The 15,478-nt window shown below is 39.1% G+C and overlaps 1 protein-coding gene across 1 annotated transcript in view; it reads right to left on the bottom strand.

Annotated features, from left to right (window-relative positions):
- The window catches only part of LOC126484423 (uncharacterized), a 251,771-nt gene that overhangs the window by 219,321 nt on the left and 16,972 nt on the right, over positions 1–15,478 (bottom strand). Inside the window, exon 2 of the mRNA XM_050107937.1 lies at positions 7,267–7,389. Within this exon, the coding sequence (XP_049963894.1) occupies positions 7,267–7,389 (123 nt within the window). The remainder of the gene's footprint in view (positions 1–7,266; positions 7,390–15,478) is intronic.

Raw genomic sequence — 15,478 nt, 5'->3', positions numbered from 1 at the left:
AATGAATTTCATACCCCTACAGATATTTGTACAAGCTGACTGATTCAAATGATGAGTAACTGACATGGAAGTCAGTTTTCAGCAATTTGTAAAGTGCAGACTTTTACTTTTCTGAACACTGACAAGTTATTAATCATTGCACTACTGAAATTTATGCAGTTTTTTCCATTTTTATTATTGATATTCATCAGCTGTGAAGCTGTCCAAGTTTACTATTAATATTACCTGACAGGTTGCCAACATAAAATATGGACAGCAAGGGATCAAATACACTTTTCTGGCACATACCTGTAGTTGCTTTTACATCTGTCAACTCTCCATCCATGGTCACATGGAATTCCTCCCTAACAAGAAATCCTCAATCCAGTCAAAAATTTTGTTTGAAACCCCATATGATCATACTTTTCTTAATAAGTCCTAATATAATAGTGTGTCAAATGATTTTTGGGAGTCAAGAAGTACTGCATCTTGTAGTGTTACAAATGGTGGCAATAAATCTCACATAATGCTGTTATTCCAGACACAAAATCAGCATGTGCATGTGGGGTGGACATGCTGCAGCCATCATCTACAATGTTCAAGCTGGCAGAGCAGACTTGTGGAGCAGGGACCACAACTATTGCTGCTGTAGATATCAAGACCACACATGACAAATCAGAAACACAATGAGTCATTTTCAAAGTGGCATTGTGAAAATGACTGGGATCATAATACCTATTGAAATGAACTGTTTTTAAACTGTAGCAGCAGAATAGGAACAAAGAAGATAATAACAATATTAACCATAATCATTGTTCATTAGATAAAAGTAACTAGAACTATCAAAAATAGTGGTAGAAATAAGACAAATATTTGACAAATTAAAAATGTGCTTAAAAAGAATTAATGGTAACAAGAAATTAAAACTGAAAACTAAGAATTAAGAAATTAAATTGGAACCTTATCTTGTCAAATGCAAAGTGTAGATTAGAGCTTAATTGAACAGACAAAAGGGCTTAAGTGTCCAATTCATCCATATTTGTGAATCATGATGAAAATGTTCAGTTACTTAGAGATAGCAAACAAATAATCCTAGATTCAACTAAATTAAAAGTTAAAATTTGTTAAGACCTTAATACTAATAATCATTAAACAATCAGAAAACACATCAATGACGACTAATATTGCTAGCAGAGAATGTATCAGATCTGTTGAAGTCAAGTCAGAAATAAATAAAAAAAACAAGAATACTTTTGAGCTTTGGAAGATGAAAGAAAGAAAAATTGAGAGAGGCTGAATCACTCAAACCACTGGTTGAGGCACAGAGTGAAGTAAATTGAGATTTTTTAAGACTACATTAGAAAGTGTACAAAGACAAGAAATGACCCAGCTGAGTACAAAAAGTATGTGGAAGTCCAACTCTGAAATGACAGACTCGCGAGGGGAATTTTTAAAAAAAAGTAACAGACTTTCGGCTAGTAATTCTTCAGGATTTAAGACGAGAGATATTGTTCACCAGACAACATTTGGAAGGAAATTCTCAGATGCACTGCCTGACTATTATGAACATAGACACACTTTTTCTTATTAGTCACACACAGAGAGAAATAACTGGATGGAGTTTAACTCAAATATTGTAGAAACCAAAGCAGAGGCAGCTATTTCAGTAGATAATACAGATTTTATAAAATATGTGAAGCATGTATATTTTTGCCAATTGTTTGCAGTAGCTATTTTGAAATAGGTAGGGAGATAGTAAATGAATCCTTGTCCTGAGGTCTGGAATGTTATCTCTGAATTATACTGGTGATTTGTAGCTGATGCCTACAAGCTCCTCAGTCGTCCATTGCATTTCCTCTTATTTTGTTTTATGTTGAATCTAACATACTCTGAATTTGCAGTCGAATTAGCCCCTCTTCTAACTATAACCTAGTGCAGATCACTAACGAAAACAGTGCCCAATAGTTGGAAGAAAGCACAGGTCACACCAGTTTACAATAAGGGTGGTAGAAGTGATACACAAAACTACCACACAATAATCCTTGACATTGATTTGTTGTAGAATCTTAGTATATATTCTGAGCACCACTTAACAAATGGTGATCGCTAAAAAGACAGTGTTGATATGCAACCTAGCTAAAATGATCTCACGGTGAGAGGGATGAGAGAAGGTTGTCCAAGCTGCTGGGAGAGGCTTAATAACACGGAGCTTGTTCCCATGAAGGGAGGACCAGTGGTGATGCCAAAGTGACACCATCCGCTGACAGACAGCAACACACAGGCTATTGGAGGTGATGTAAGAAATAGCAGGCTGAGGAACAAGAACTGCAGCCTTGGCAGCCATGTCAGCGGTCTCATTTACTGTCAGACCAATGTGACCAGGGACCCACATAAAAAATCATGGCAGCTCCATCAACCAATGAGCAAGTGACAGCTTTCCTGGACCCATTGCACTAAGGGCTGCACAGTGTACAGCACACAGAGGCTTTGAAAGGCACAGAGAGTCAGAGCAGATGATGCAATTGAAAAGCCTGTGTCTCCAAATGTACTGTGTGGCCTGATACAGGGCAAAGAGCTCTGCTGTAAATACTGAGCAGTGTTCAGGAAACCGATGTCAAAAACGTCGGTGCCAATGACGAAGGCACACCCAACACCACGGTCAGTCCAAGAGCCATCACTGTACACTAAGGTGCTATCATGAAATTCTGTGTGAAGGTCATGAAACTGAAGGCAATAGAGTGTGGCGGGAGTAGGGTCCTTAGGAAGCGAATGAAGGCCAATGTGAACACAGGCCGCTGCACAAAGCCAAGGTAGTGAAGAGTCCACATCCACCGGGAAAGCTGTACACAGCGTGAAGTTAAGCTGCCAGAGGAGGAGCCAAAAGTGAACTCCAGGAGGTATCAGAGAAGAGGGACACGCACCATGTTGGCGATCAAAGGAGTCATCTATGAAGAAGGCATAGTATGGGTGGCATTCATGGCAAACAAATGGCATTCATATCTGCTGAGGAGAAAGTCAAGGCGGTAGGACAGCAGTTTTGTCAGTGACAAAACAAAAGCCATTGATGATGCTTCAAGAGTAAAGACGATTAAGACATTGCTGAAGATGGCACTCAATGAGAAAGTCCATGGAGATCTGCAATAGATAGCAAAATTGTCAATGGAAAGGGAGCCAGAGATGCCTGGCAGGAGACCATTACAGGGTTAATAGCAAAAGCAAAGAGGAAGACACTCAGGAAAGAATCTGGAGGCATACCGTTTTCCTGGATAAATGTCTCTAACAATGCAGGACCCATACGTACCTTGAAAACTCGGTCTTTTAAAAATTCCTGACGGGAATGGGGCATGTGGCACAGAAGCAACACGTGCAGAGAGTACGGAGGATACCAGTCCTCAAGCAGGTGTCATAGGCTTGCTGCAAATCAAAAAATATGGCCACAGTCAGATTTTTGATGGGACGACAGCTACAAGGAAGCTGTTTTCCCTTACTGGGCTTAGGTATGGGTATGAGAGTGGCTTCATGCCAACACCTGGAAAACATTCCCTCTGTCCAGATGCAGTTGCATATATGAAGAAGAAAGTGCTTGCCCGCAAAAGAAAGGTGCTGCAACATTTGAATGTGATTATCGTCTGGCCCTGTGGTGGAAGATGGGGATGAAGTGAGAGAATGATCTAGATCCCTCATAGCAAATGTGGCATTGTAGCACTCCCGATTCTGAGAAGAGCAAGGTATCGCCTGAGCTGCCTCCACTCGTTTCCAATGCAGGAAGGCAGGGTGATAGTGGAAGGAGCTTAAAATCTCCACAAAATGGTGGCCTAAAATGTTGGAGATAGCAACAGGGTCCACTTGTCTGCCACTATCAAGCTGGAAATTGGGAAATGGATCTTGGTCCCAGAAAGCTGTCAGAGGTTGGCCCACATGACAGAAGAACTGTTAAAGAATTAAAGAACTAGTGAATGACATTCAGCTAGCTTTTTTGCTGTCCCTAAGAACATGACAACACTGTGAAGGCAACTGTTTATCATGAATACTGTTTGCAGTTGTAGGATGACAGTTGAAAATGCGAAGAGCCCATCTCCACATGCTAACTGCATCACAGCAAGCCTCAGTCCACCAAGGGACCAGGGCACGCCATGATAAAGAAGAAGTATGAGGAATGGAATGTATTGGGGGAGTAAGGATAACATTTGTAAGATATTCTACCTGGTCATCACAACTAGTGAAATGTTGTTCGTCTAAAGTCATCAAGGAGGAGTAAAGCCTCCAGTCGGCCTTAGTAAGCTGCCATTTGGGAGTGTATGTGGGTGGGGAATGAGTTAGCAAACGGATAACAGACAGCACACAGGAAATGGTAGCTCAAGTACGGTATGTGTCAGAATGGATGACTCGAGATGATGGGCAAGCTGCAGCTGGGCGGTGCAATAGGACAGGTCAAAATGGAAATAGGTGTGCGTGGAGTCTGAAAGTGGGCGCTCCTGTGTTAAGGCAGAGGAGGTTAAGTTGACTGAGGTCAGCCAAGAGGGCACCTCTCTGACAGGTTCTGGGAGAACCCCAAAGGAGATGGTGGGCATTCAAGTCACTGGCTGCCCAGTAAGCTGGAGGAAGTCTGCCCTAGTGACATCAAATGACAGTGGGATGTAAACAGAACAAAGAGAAAAGGTCAAGGGAAGAAGGAAAAGGAGAACTGCAACAACTTGGAGGCGGGTAATCACGGAGATGGGAAGACTATGAACATCATTCCGTATGAGCACCATGATACCCCCACAAGATGGAAAGCCGTCTTTGGGGTGAAGGTCACAACCAATAGGGAAGTAAAGCAAGAGCTCAAAGCGGTCGTGACGATGCAATTTGTGTCCTGGAGGCAGAGAACAAGTGGACGCTGCAGTTCTCAGAGCAGCTGCAAATCCTCTTTGTTTGATCAAAGGCCATGAAGATTCCACTGAAGGAGAGTCATAATGACAAAAGGGGAGGCGGGAAAAAATTAAGTGCCGAGTGCCAGCCTTCAAAGACTCTCTGCAACAGGGTACAGAGGCTGGAGGATGCTGCTCCATGAGATTGACGGAGGCGTCGGCATTCTCCCTCTGTCGATCTGCAGAGTCCGGGGCAGAAAATTGGTTGGCAGTGCGCAGTGGCGACACAGAGGTCAGCCAGACAAGGGTACCATGTGGCGACACTTTCTAAGAGGATCCCCGAGTTGGTGAAGGAGAAGACTGCTTGCCTCTGTTTGACTTATCGGAGCCTTTCCAGTTAGCAGAGGAAGACTCTGATGTTCATTAGCTGGAGGGATGTAGGAAGTCTTCATGGGAGTATTCCTTCTGTCCTTTCTGGCCTGCCAGTTGTGTAGCAGATGACTTTGCCCCAGGAGGCGAATGTATGGTGACTTGTTGCACAACTGGGCGAGGAGACAGTGATGCCACCATGACGCTGGGCAATTTCACAACCACAGTGCTGAATTTGAGGTCGCATGTCTGCATCACCATGTCCTTCAAGGAATGAGATGTAGCAAGAGCAGTACTGTAAGTGCCAGATGGTAGAACGCACAGTTTGCAACTAGCCAATAACTTGTGAGCGACTGGATAAGGCACTTTTTCCTTTACCCACATCTCCTGGGCAGCCTGCTCATCGAGATACATGGGACAATCTCAAGAGGAGGTGGCATGGTCACCATTGCAGTTGATACAGTGGGGAGAAGGGGCAAACAATCACCCTCTTGCTCATCCCTACCACAGGTTACACATTTTGCTGGTTGTCGACAAGACATTCGAGTGTGGTTGAAACGATGACAGTGGTAGCAGTGCATCGGGTTTGGAATACACTGTTGAACTGTGTAAAAATTTCATTGAAACAAAGTTATATAAGTGTACCATTATTTCGAATGGGTATTTGTTTGCACTTACAAATTAATTTTAATATTTTGTTATATTTTAATATGTTTTAATATTAATATTAATATGTTTTAATATTTTGTTATATATACTTCATTTACCAAGTACATAAATATTTCTTTCCCATCTTAAGAATAACTTTTTGTGTACTATTAAATAAGAACGAGTTGTTAGTTTTTCCAGACACTATCAGATATGAAAAAGAAGTAGGAAGCAGCTAAACAGTCTTGGTGACAATAAGAATAATTTAATGTTTAGTGGTTCCTACTGCCAAGATTAGGAGAGAAAAAGAAGTCATTAAATTTTTGTGGGCGATAAAATTTTGCCTTCTGATTGATTAGCTTCAGGTTTTTTCTCAGTGTTTTTGGTTATTGGTACTTTAAAGGTTAAAAACAAACTAATTCAATAAGAAGAACCATCTCAAGAGGAATGGTTCCTACAAAGAACAATTTGCCCATCTCTATTACTCGATCAAACCAACACTGCAGTAGCTGCCTTAAGTGTCAATAAGCAGCACTACATGTGAAGACTTCATTCAGGCCTACCATCAGCTAAATATTAGTAGCTGAACCTTACTTTTGGAATATGCCTTATATCTTGTAGACAGTTCTTCAGAGTGCCTATGCACAAATATTTAAACAGCCAGCATGTGATCACAGAGGCAATTTATTTAAATTTTGACTGTTAAAAATAGAGAAGTTTCACATACTGTATTATTGCTTGTACACTCCTTGGAGCAAATAAACTATTTAACAGCTTTACATACAATGGCACTGTCATTTCACCTGTCCCTGAATTGTGCAGTTCTGACACAGCTATGTTTTCAGACAACAATCACAGTTCATCTTGATTCCCTGAACTCATACATTTTAATATAATTTGTATATTGCAAAGTGGGCAAACTATGAGAGGAGCAGCAACTGCCATTCTGAAACAGAGATCTGGGGATTCATGACAACATTTAGGGAGTTGTTATTTTGGTGGGCTATATCAGCTATTTCCAGAATTAAGAATGGCTTCTACCTCAAAAGCACACAAATTGGAAATTCAGTTTCATGTACCAATAACAATATGTGGTTTCTGGGGTAGTCATCAAAACTATCTGACATCTGATGCTGTTTAGCCTGTTCTAATGCTTACACTGAATACTGAGAATGACACCCGCATTGGTAGCAGAGCATGTTTCCACATACATTCCATTTTACCTAATTTCACATATGGATTGCATGTGGCATTGGCAGAAACATATCCATTAAGAAGTGAGCCGTTTAAGTTTGCATAAAATGTGTAATGCAACTAAAATAGATGACTGCTTATTACAACTTCCAATGTGGTATTACACCCTCCTCCACACCCCGCATACTATTCTCTCTTTCCTTTATCTGATATGTGGAACACTTACCTGAAGAAGTTTGGCCGTAAGCAAATATTGTGGTGTTAAACCCATCGACTGTAGGATGCACAAGAGGTTTAACAACTTTATCAAATATTTCAGCATTTGAAACATCCATGCCAAACACATGATCTGAAAACAATAGTTTATCATCTTTAGTTTAAATATGTTCTTTTAAATGGACATGAAAAAAAGGTAATCTGAAATCTTTAATAATAAATAAAATGAAGATAAACAATGAGTGCTTAAAACTGCTCAAATATTTTAATTGTATGTATCCCGAACACACCAACAGTGCTAATAATTAAATACAAGTTGGTAACTTCATTAAGATACAAATAAGATGTTCAGTAGAGAAGGAACTAAGATGTTACAGAAAAAAAAGAATGAATCACGGATGGTTAATACTGCTGAATATGTAATATACTAAAGTTCCAGTCTAACAATGTTGGAATCCATAACATTCACCAACTTTTAAAAACAGTACTGCACTTGTTATATTGATAGTTAAAGATCAAGCTCCTCTTAAATTTACAACTGTCCCATAACAGGAAATAGAGTATTCTGCTAAAAAGAGTGATAATTTATGTGTGTCCTAGGTGACCCTAGTACAAATCTTCAGTGTATAGTTTGATAAACTTACAGTGGTGATCAAAAATACTAAGAAAGAATTATAATTTACATCTGAAGTCCATTCTTTCTTGACTATTTTAATATCCTAAATTATTCTGTGCCTTTTTATAACCTAAGGTTGTTTTTCACTCCAGCCTTGGTATCAAACTGCCAATATTTAGCACACATTTTTAAAAGACAGTTGACTGCACAAACCTCAAGAGGAGGAGTAGTAGTAGTAGTAGTAGTAGTAGTAGTAGTAGCAGCAGCATTCAGCTATGGATCACTTTTACAATGATATTTGGCATGTATGATATTACAGTAAAAAAATGTTTATATATGCAGTTATTTTTACAGACTTTTAAGTCTACTTTGCCAAGAAAGGGACACATTGTTGGCTACCACAGCATGTGCCTGAAATAATTTATGGAAATCATGGAAAACAAAAAATCAGGATGATCAGATGGAGATTGGAGGCTACATCATTTTGAATACAAGATTAGTCTATTTGAAACTGTACAACCTCTTTTGGTTAACCTCTATTGTATGATACTGTTTTGTTTCAAGCAAAAGTTACTTAATAATGAAAACAACTAGTGCTACACATTACTTTCACTTCTCAGTACCAATCACTTCATAAACTGCAAGCACTATACACATTATTTCATAACGTAATAATGCACACAATATCAGCTGCTATTAGGATCATGGGGCAATGATTGATTTTCATGTTGTGTATCACAACCACTTTGTTGCTTGCTTCAACAACTGAGTCAACTCCCCTCCATAACAACAGAGATGTTGACACCAGAAAGAGCATAATACATTAGTGTTATCCATTGTGGAGTAATGTTTTCTGGAGCAAAAAGAGTGAAAGTATGGTGCTAAATCAGTATTACTGTTACTATTGGAATTTTAGGTGCAAATTTTGGATGAAAAAGGGAAGGAAAAAGGTGTTAATAAGGTAAAAAAGGGAGACAAGAAATTGCTGAATTACTTAACTAATTCAACAAATTCTCTTTCCCCTATTCTAGTTTATTGAACTATAAACAAGTACATCAATCTCCCATCAGAAGGAGAAAGCATGAAGATGATGTATGTCAAGGCATTAAGCATCTTTATATTTTTCAAAGCGTATGTTTCTATTAGGAGACAAAAGTCTATAGATGCTAAAGATGATCTAAGTGTTCACTAGCTGCAGTCAGGCACTTGTAACAAAGGACATGAAATAGTTCTGGATGAAATAGTTCAGCCTTCTAGTTTCTAAACTTACTTTATTTGGCTACCAGTTTCGGTGATTTACTACGCAATCTTCAGGCCCCTGACCAATGTGTAGGAAGATTCCCCCTTGGTTCTGATCAAAACAGGGGCCAGCAATACTGTTGTTAGTAGATTTCCGGTTGCTCTAGCGATCACTTCAACCATCATCTACCGACTCGGCTAAGTGATCACTAGAGCAAGCAGAAATCTACTAATACCAATATTGCTGGCCCGTTTTGATCAGGGCCAAAGTGGAATCTTCCTACAAATTGGTCAGGGGCTGAAGACGGCATAGTAAATTACCGAAAATGGTACACAAATAAAATAAGTTTGGAAACTAGACGGCTGAAAGGTGTTTCATTTGACATCCTGTATCAAACAGCAAACTCCTGCAACCATTTCTAAAAAGATGGACATACAGAGACTTGAAACAGTTCTGTCTGCAAAATATGTATTTTCTACAGTAGCAGAAGTTGATGAGGCTTTGAAACTGCACCTGTGCCAGTTGGATCCAAAGAAATACAAACTCTTTAGCCTTGCCAAAATTCTCACACAATATGGCAGCACTCTAAATCCTCTCCAGAGAGTAATGACGGAAATTTGGAAGGGACAGGCCAATGATTTCTCTGTAGGCAACAACACAACTGTGTTTTCAATAGAGTCTTTTTAGGGCAGATATGAATTGATTTGCAATGTCATATTCATTCCTTATTGATTCACAAATCCTGTAAAAAGTAGAGACCAAGCGTACCACAGGCTTCAACGTAGGTAACGAAGGTTTCAACTGACCAACAGCTGAAACCATGTATGGAGCCTGGTCTGTAGCCTGCACAAGAACTTTTTCAACTTGATAGCTTTAGGCATAATCCTTAGTATGTGACATTTAAACTTGATATGTCTACCCATTCTTGAGAAAAAGTGATCTAAATAGACAGACGGAAATGAAAGTGATCCTTCAAGGGTTCTGTTTTTACTGACTGACAGGTCTGAAACCCTAAAAAATGAGATTATGGGCATGGTTGGAGGAAAAAAGAAATTAAGGTCCCAAAAAGGGGAAAAGGAGCAAGAATAAAACTGACCTTTTGCAACTACAGCTGAAATTTGGCACTGTGGTATCTTTCTGAAGAGCTTTTATTTACCCTAAGAAAAAAAAGAGGCACGGATCTAAGTCCTAACTTCATCATCATCATCATCATCATCATCATCATCATCATCATCATCATCATCATATCATCATCTCATCATCATCTCATCATGAGATACATTTTTTATGAGATACATTTTTTTACCAAACCACCTAATCCAAGCAATCCCATGACTGTACTGCTTAACAGCTTGTATAATGTACCTATATTGCATAATTAAAATCACCAATGTTTAACAATGAGCTGAGTACTATTTCTGATTATTATTTGTATGGCCCTTCTCTGCAGTTCAAAAACTGTTCACATTTGATGCATTTGCTTCCCAGCAAAGAATTTTAAGATAATTCAGTGTACATATGACTAGTATGAACTTGAAAGACACTGGTTGTTGCACTAATGATTGGACCAAGGGCACAACATGTTGACGACATTTTGTTCACAAGTATCTGAGTGTTCCACCACTTCAACTGAGAATCAGTATTCATTCCTAGAAATGTGTTGTATTTTACAAAGTCTATAAAGACAGTATCTACATTTAATTAACAGTATTATTTTACTGAAGTTCATGATATTTGTTTTCTTTATCTTCACTGTAACTGTATTACATATTGGCCAATTGCAAACTTCCAGGAAGGCTTCATTTGCTTATCAGACAATTTTGTCCCTTGTGTAATGTATAATTAAAATCAACAAATTCCGATTTTCTAAGCAACTATAATATTGCTGACATTAGCAAGAAATTTTTTCTCCCCCCATAACTAACACCATAAGAAAAGACAATGTACAGGGTCTGGCAAAAAGACCTCCTGCATTTCAGAAGGTACTAACAAACAAACAATGAAAAGGTAGAGAAAGTACTTTTATTCGTGAACAACTAACACTATGCTATTTTACATCAGTTGCCAAATTGACAAAGCCTTTCCCGGAAGTTATTCGTAGTTCTTTGTATCATTTCTATGGAGTGGCAGACACGTCCTGGCTGATAGCCTCCTTAAGTTTTTGCAGACTTGTGTGGCTATGTTTGTATACTTTAGCCTTTAGCTGAACCAAAAGAAGAAAATCACAATTTGATAAATCAGGTAACACTGCAGTGCAGGTGACATCTCCTTGCAAAGACAAAAGACATCCAGGAAACAATTTTCTTTAAATTTCTCAAGTATGCCCAAGAAGTGTGAGCTGTGGTTCTATCTTATTTGATCCAGACTTCTCCCTCTTAATAGACTGGTTTAACGTAGTTTGGAGAAAGGTCTTTGTCATTTGACAGTAGTGATTTGAATTAACCGTTAACATAATACCATCATCATAGAAAGATATTGACCCCACAGATCAAATACAGCAATGGCACACCAAACTGTCACTCTATGGCTGTGAAGTGGTTGTTGGTAAATGCCTAACAATTTTCTACTACCCAGTACCAGAAATTTTATTTATTTTCAGTCCTTTGACAAGGGGTCAGAATAAGTCAAAATGGCACCAGGGGGGAATGTTTGGAAGAATTTTCTCATGCACAGCTCAGAGTTTCAAAATACATCTCTCTCTCTCTCTCTCTCTCTCTCTCTCTCTCTCTCTCTCTCTCTCTCTCTCTCTCTCCCACCGCCCCCCCCCCCTTTTCCTGAGTAACCATTTTGTATGGGGACACGGACACGACACGACCAAGGGAGGTTATGGGACTCCACAGAGAGATCATCAGTCCCGCGATTCACAGATTACTTGTGTACGATAGAAGTGTCCACTAAAAGGGGACAGATCCACTCAGAGGGGTCGGTCAAACTATAAAGTGAGGAAGCTAAAAACACACAACACAAGGCTTCAAAGAGAAGGCCAATCTAAAAAGTGGAAAACAGAGGTATAAAAGAGTAGTCTTTACAAGGGGGTATAGTCATGGGTCCCAGAACCAGAAAAAGCAAAGAGTGGCCTCAACCACAACCACTCTCCCCTGCTCCAGGAGACTTCCGAAGATGCACACCATGCTATACCCCCGTAATACCACAAGCATTATGGGATTTAATGACCATGGACTTCTATGGTCTACTGCCTCGAGGGTGGCGAGGAAAGGTGTACATCTTTGTCATTTTGGAATACTGGTCTAATATTAGTCAAATTATATCTGTTCAAGAGGGCTACAACAAATAGAATTATTTTTAAGCTGAGGGGTAATTATTTTAAGTATGTGGGAATACCTAAGAATTTATTATCTGATAATGGAACCCAGTTTACAGCCAAACAGTTGAAAGAGTTTCCAGCTTGGGAAAAAGTAAATCACATCCTAATTTCTAAGTATCATCAATAAGCCAACCCAGCTGCAAGGACCCTGCATGAATTGGATAGAATACACTGGATATATTGCGCAAATAAAAATTTGAAATGGTGAGAGTTTGTGAGGGACTCCAAGAAGGTACTAAATTAACTACCCCACTGTTATTAGAGAGTCTGTTAATGAACATCTACAGCCAGTGTCAATGAATTAGAATCTTTAATCTAGGCTGGAGCAAAGAGAAAAAGGAAATGGCAAAAGGCACCCTTATACTCGATGATGTAGGGGATCTAGTTCTGTTTAGGTATCACAAACTCAGTTCAAAGAATGAGAAATTAACAGGTAAGTTACACCCTTTGTACAAAGGACCTTTTGTGGTTACAAAAATACCACACCCAAAATGAGGACCCAGTACCTAAGAAAGTGAAAGGCATGTAAAGTGGCTCAGGTTTTTTTCAAGTGTTAACAATGGATGGAGATAGTTAAACTACTATTTTGTATGTATGTATGTGTGGGGGGGGGGGGGGGGGGGGAGGGAGGGGAGAGGGGAAGGGGGGGGGGGGTAAGGGCTCTGCTGTGTTAGCTGAGGGGCAGCAGATGAAGCCAATATTATTGAGGCAGCAACATGAAGTAGGTAGCGTGCCAATGGCAAGAATTTAACCTCAGAGGTAGGGTCTCTAAAGAAATTTAGTTGAATATTAGTATGAAGAAGAATATAGTAAATGGTTGTTTAGTGGAAGTGTATATGGTAGTACACAGCTGATGCTACCTGGACAGTGATTCTCTTACTGAGTATAGTAAGCTGACTTGCTATGTGTGATGAGTACAGGGTTGCTTCTCACAGTGGAAATTTCCTGGATTCCTAGCTAGAGCTGTGCTGAGGAAGAAATGTAATTATTTGTTTGTGACTCTACCAGTACCCATAAGGTTTGCTATATTGCATTGAACATCCACTATGAGAGTCACGTCTGTACTTGAAGTGCCAATCTCCTATCAGAATTTCGTATATTATGACAAAAATAGTAGCAATAATGAGTAGATGAAAAGTTAGAACCATTATTTATTTTAGTATTAAGTTATTTTTTATAGGTTGAAGAAATTCTGCATTTTTGAAGAAATCTGGTTTCTAGGTTTGGTTTTACCCAAATTTTTTCTAGGGAAAGGTAGGTAGAAGTAGAATACTTGGTTACATCTGTTGTTACAAATTTCACTAACTGTATAAACTCTCCACAGTTGTGTTCTAGAACCAATCTTTTCAGCACTTGGGTGGGTGAACCTGACGGGATAATTTCTGTAGAATCGAAGATCATCTCTGTTCTCCACTCACTAGTGAAGTACCCCTTCCCCCTCCCCCAGGGTGGCAGTCTCGGATGGGAAGCGTATCTGTCTCTTGAACTGTCCTCTTTTTTTGTCCTACCAATCCTAATCTTCATTCCCTACATAACTTCCTCTAGGACAGATTCAGATCTACCTTTCCCTCTGCCCACTATTCAATAGCGAGAGCCCCTCTTTTTCTCTGTTTATTTTAACCCATTATCATGAGACTGTCCCAGGTAGTGCTGACCCAATGAGCTTCCAACAGTATTAGTGTAGTGTATAGAATTAACATGATAATGAATGGTTGGAACTAGTTTACAATTGCCCATTGTTTTCTTTACCATTCATAATTAAGATGGAGAGAGAAAGAATCAACCTCTTCATTAATCGAAGACCACTGCATATTTATCTGTGATGAAACATAATCCTGGAAGAATCTATGAGTAAACAACAAGAGACCCATCTAAATGTTACATTTCATTTAATATCTATTCTGATATCATCCACAGTAATTTATACAACTGCGATTGACAAGACTGAACACCAAAAGCTGTAACCACTAGTACTTACTAATAAGATGCTGTGTCCAGCCCCAAGAAGGCAGAACTTCGAGTATTACTTTAGTTAATTAGCGGTTATGTAGATTACGAAACCATTATGACTAATATCTGAATCAAAATGTAGCTTGCAATACGTTATGTTGTAATGCTTTAGTGAATGTCAAATGCTGCAAAAGGGGAGCCATGCAAAGTACAGATATAAAGTTGGCATATTAGCTACTAATTAAGGATTTGTAACAAAGGGAGAGACAAAAATACATACAAAGTATGCACCGAGTACATAAAGTACAATATTCAGATGTTCAGATGTTCTTGTAGGAAGTTAGCTATGTTACTAAGTAAAAGGTGGTTATGATTGAACCTTCATTACTTGAATGGGGCCCCATGAGAAACGAGTGATCATAGGACACTGGAACTTTGTAGAAATGTTTGTAAGGACATGCAGAAGAGAAATAATGAATAAACAAATGAAGGAAACATTTTAATTTCCATGAAAGGGTAACATTTCTTAATTGCATACCTTGTTTATATTCTAGGTTACAAACATTGTTCAATGTGATGACCATCAGCAGCCATGACAGCTTGAAATTTTGTATGGATAGCATTTCACAATTGTTCACAGCACTTTTCGAATGGTGGAGCATAGAATGCTCAACTGTAGTCACACTTCTTGTGAACAGCTTGAAGATTGTCCACTGTGTCCAGGTTTCTCAATAATGGCAACAGTAACTTCAACAATTTGAGGTGCAATTGGTTGTTTGTCCCTCCCAGGAGCAATTCCCAAATCACTAGTTAATTTGAATTTTCAATTCATGTTCTTCAACTCCAGTGCAGAAAGAGGGCCTTTCTGTGTTCCTTTAATGAGTAAATAGTTGTGCACGGCAAAAGCAATATTGCTGTTGTTTAATCAAAACAGCTTTATGAATAAAATCCTGCTTGCTTTGTCCGACCCATGCTGAGCGAACCGACTACAACTGAAGTGCACACTAGGCTTGTGTTTCAAACCCTATGTCCCCATACCAGACACTAACAAAACTAGCAAAGAATATCCTACAGTGTACAGTCTGATCATC

Source organism: Schistocerca serialis, chromosome 6 (assembly GCF_023864345.2).
Source record: "Schistocerca serialis cubense isolate TAMUIC-IGC-003099 chromosome 6, iqSchSeri2.2, whole genome shotgun sequence".
NCBI classification, from domain to species: domain Eukaryota; kingdom Metazoa; phylum Arthropoda; class Insecta; order Orthoptera; family Acrididae; genus Schistocerca; species Schistocerca serialis.
Note: the sequence above shows the minus strand (reverse complement) of the source record. Positions and strands in the feature narration are given on the sequence as shown.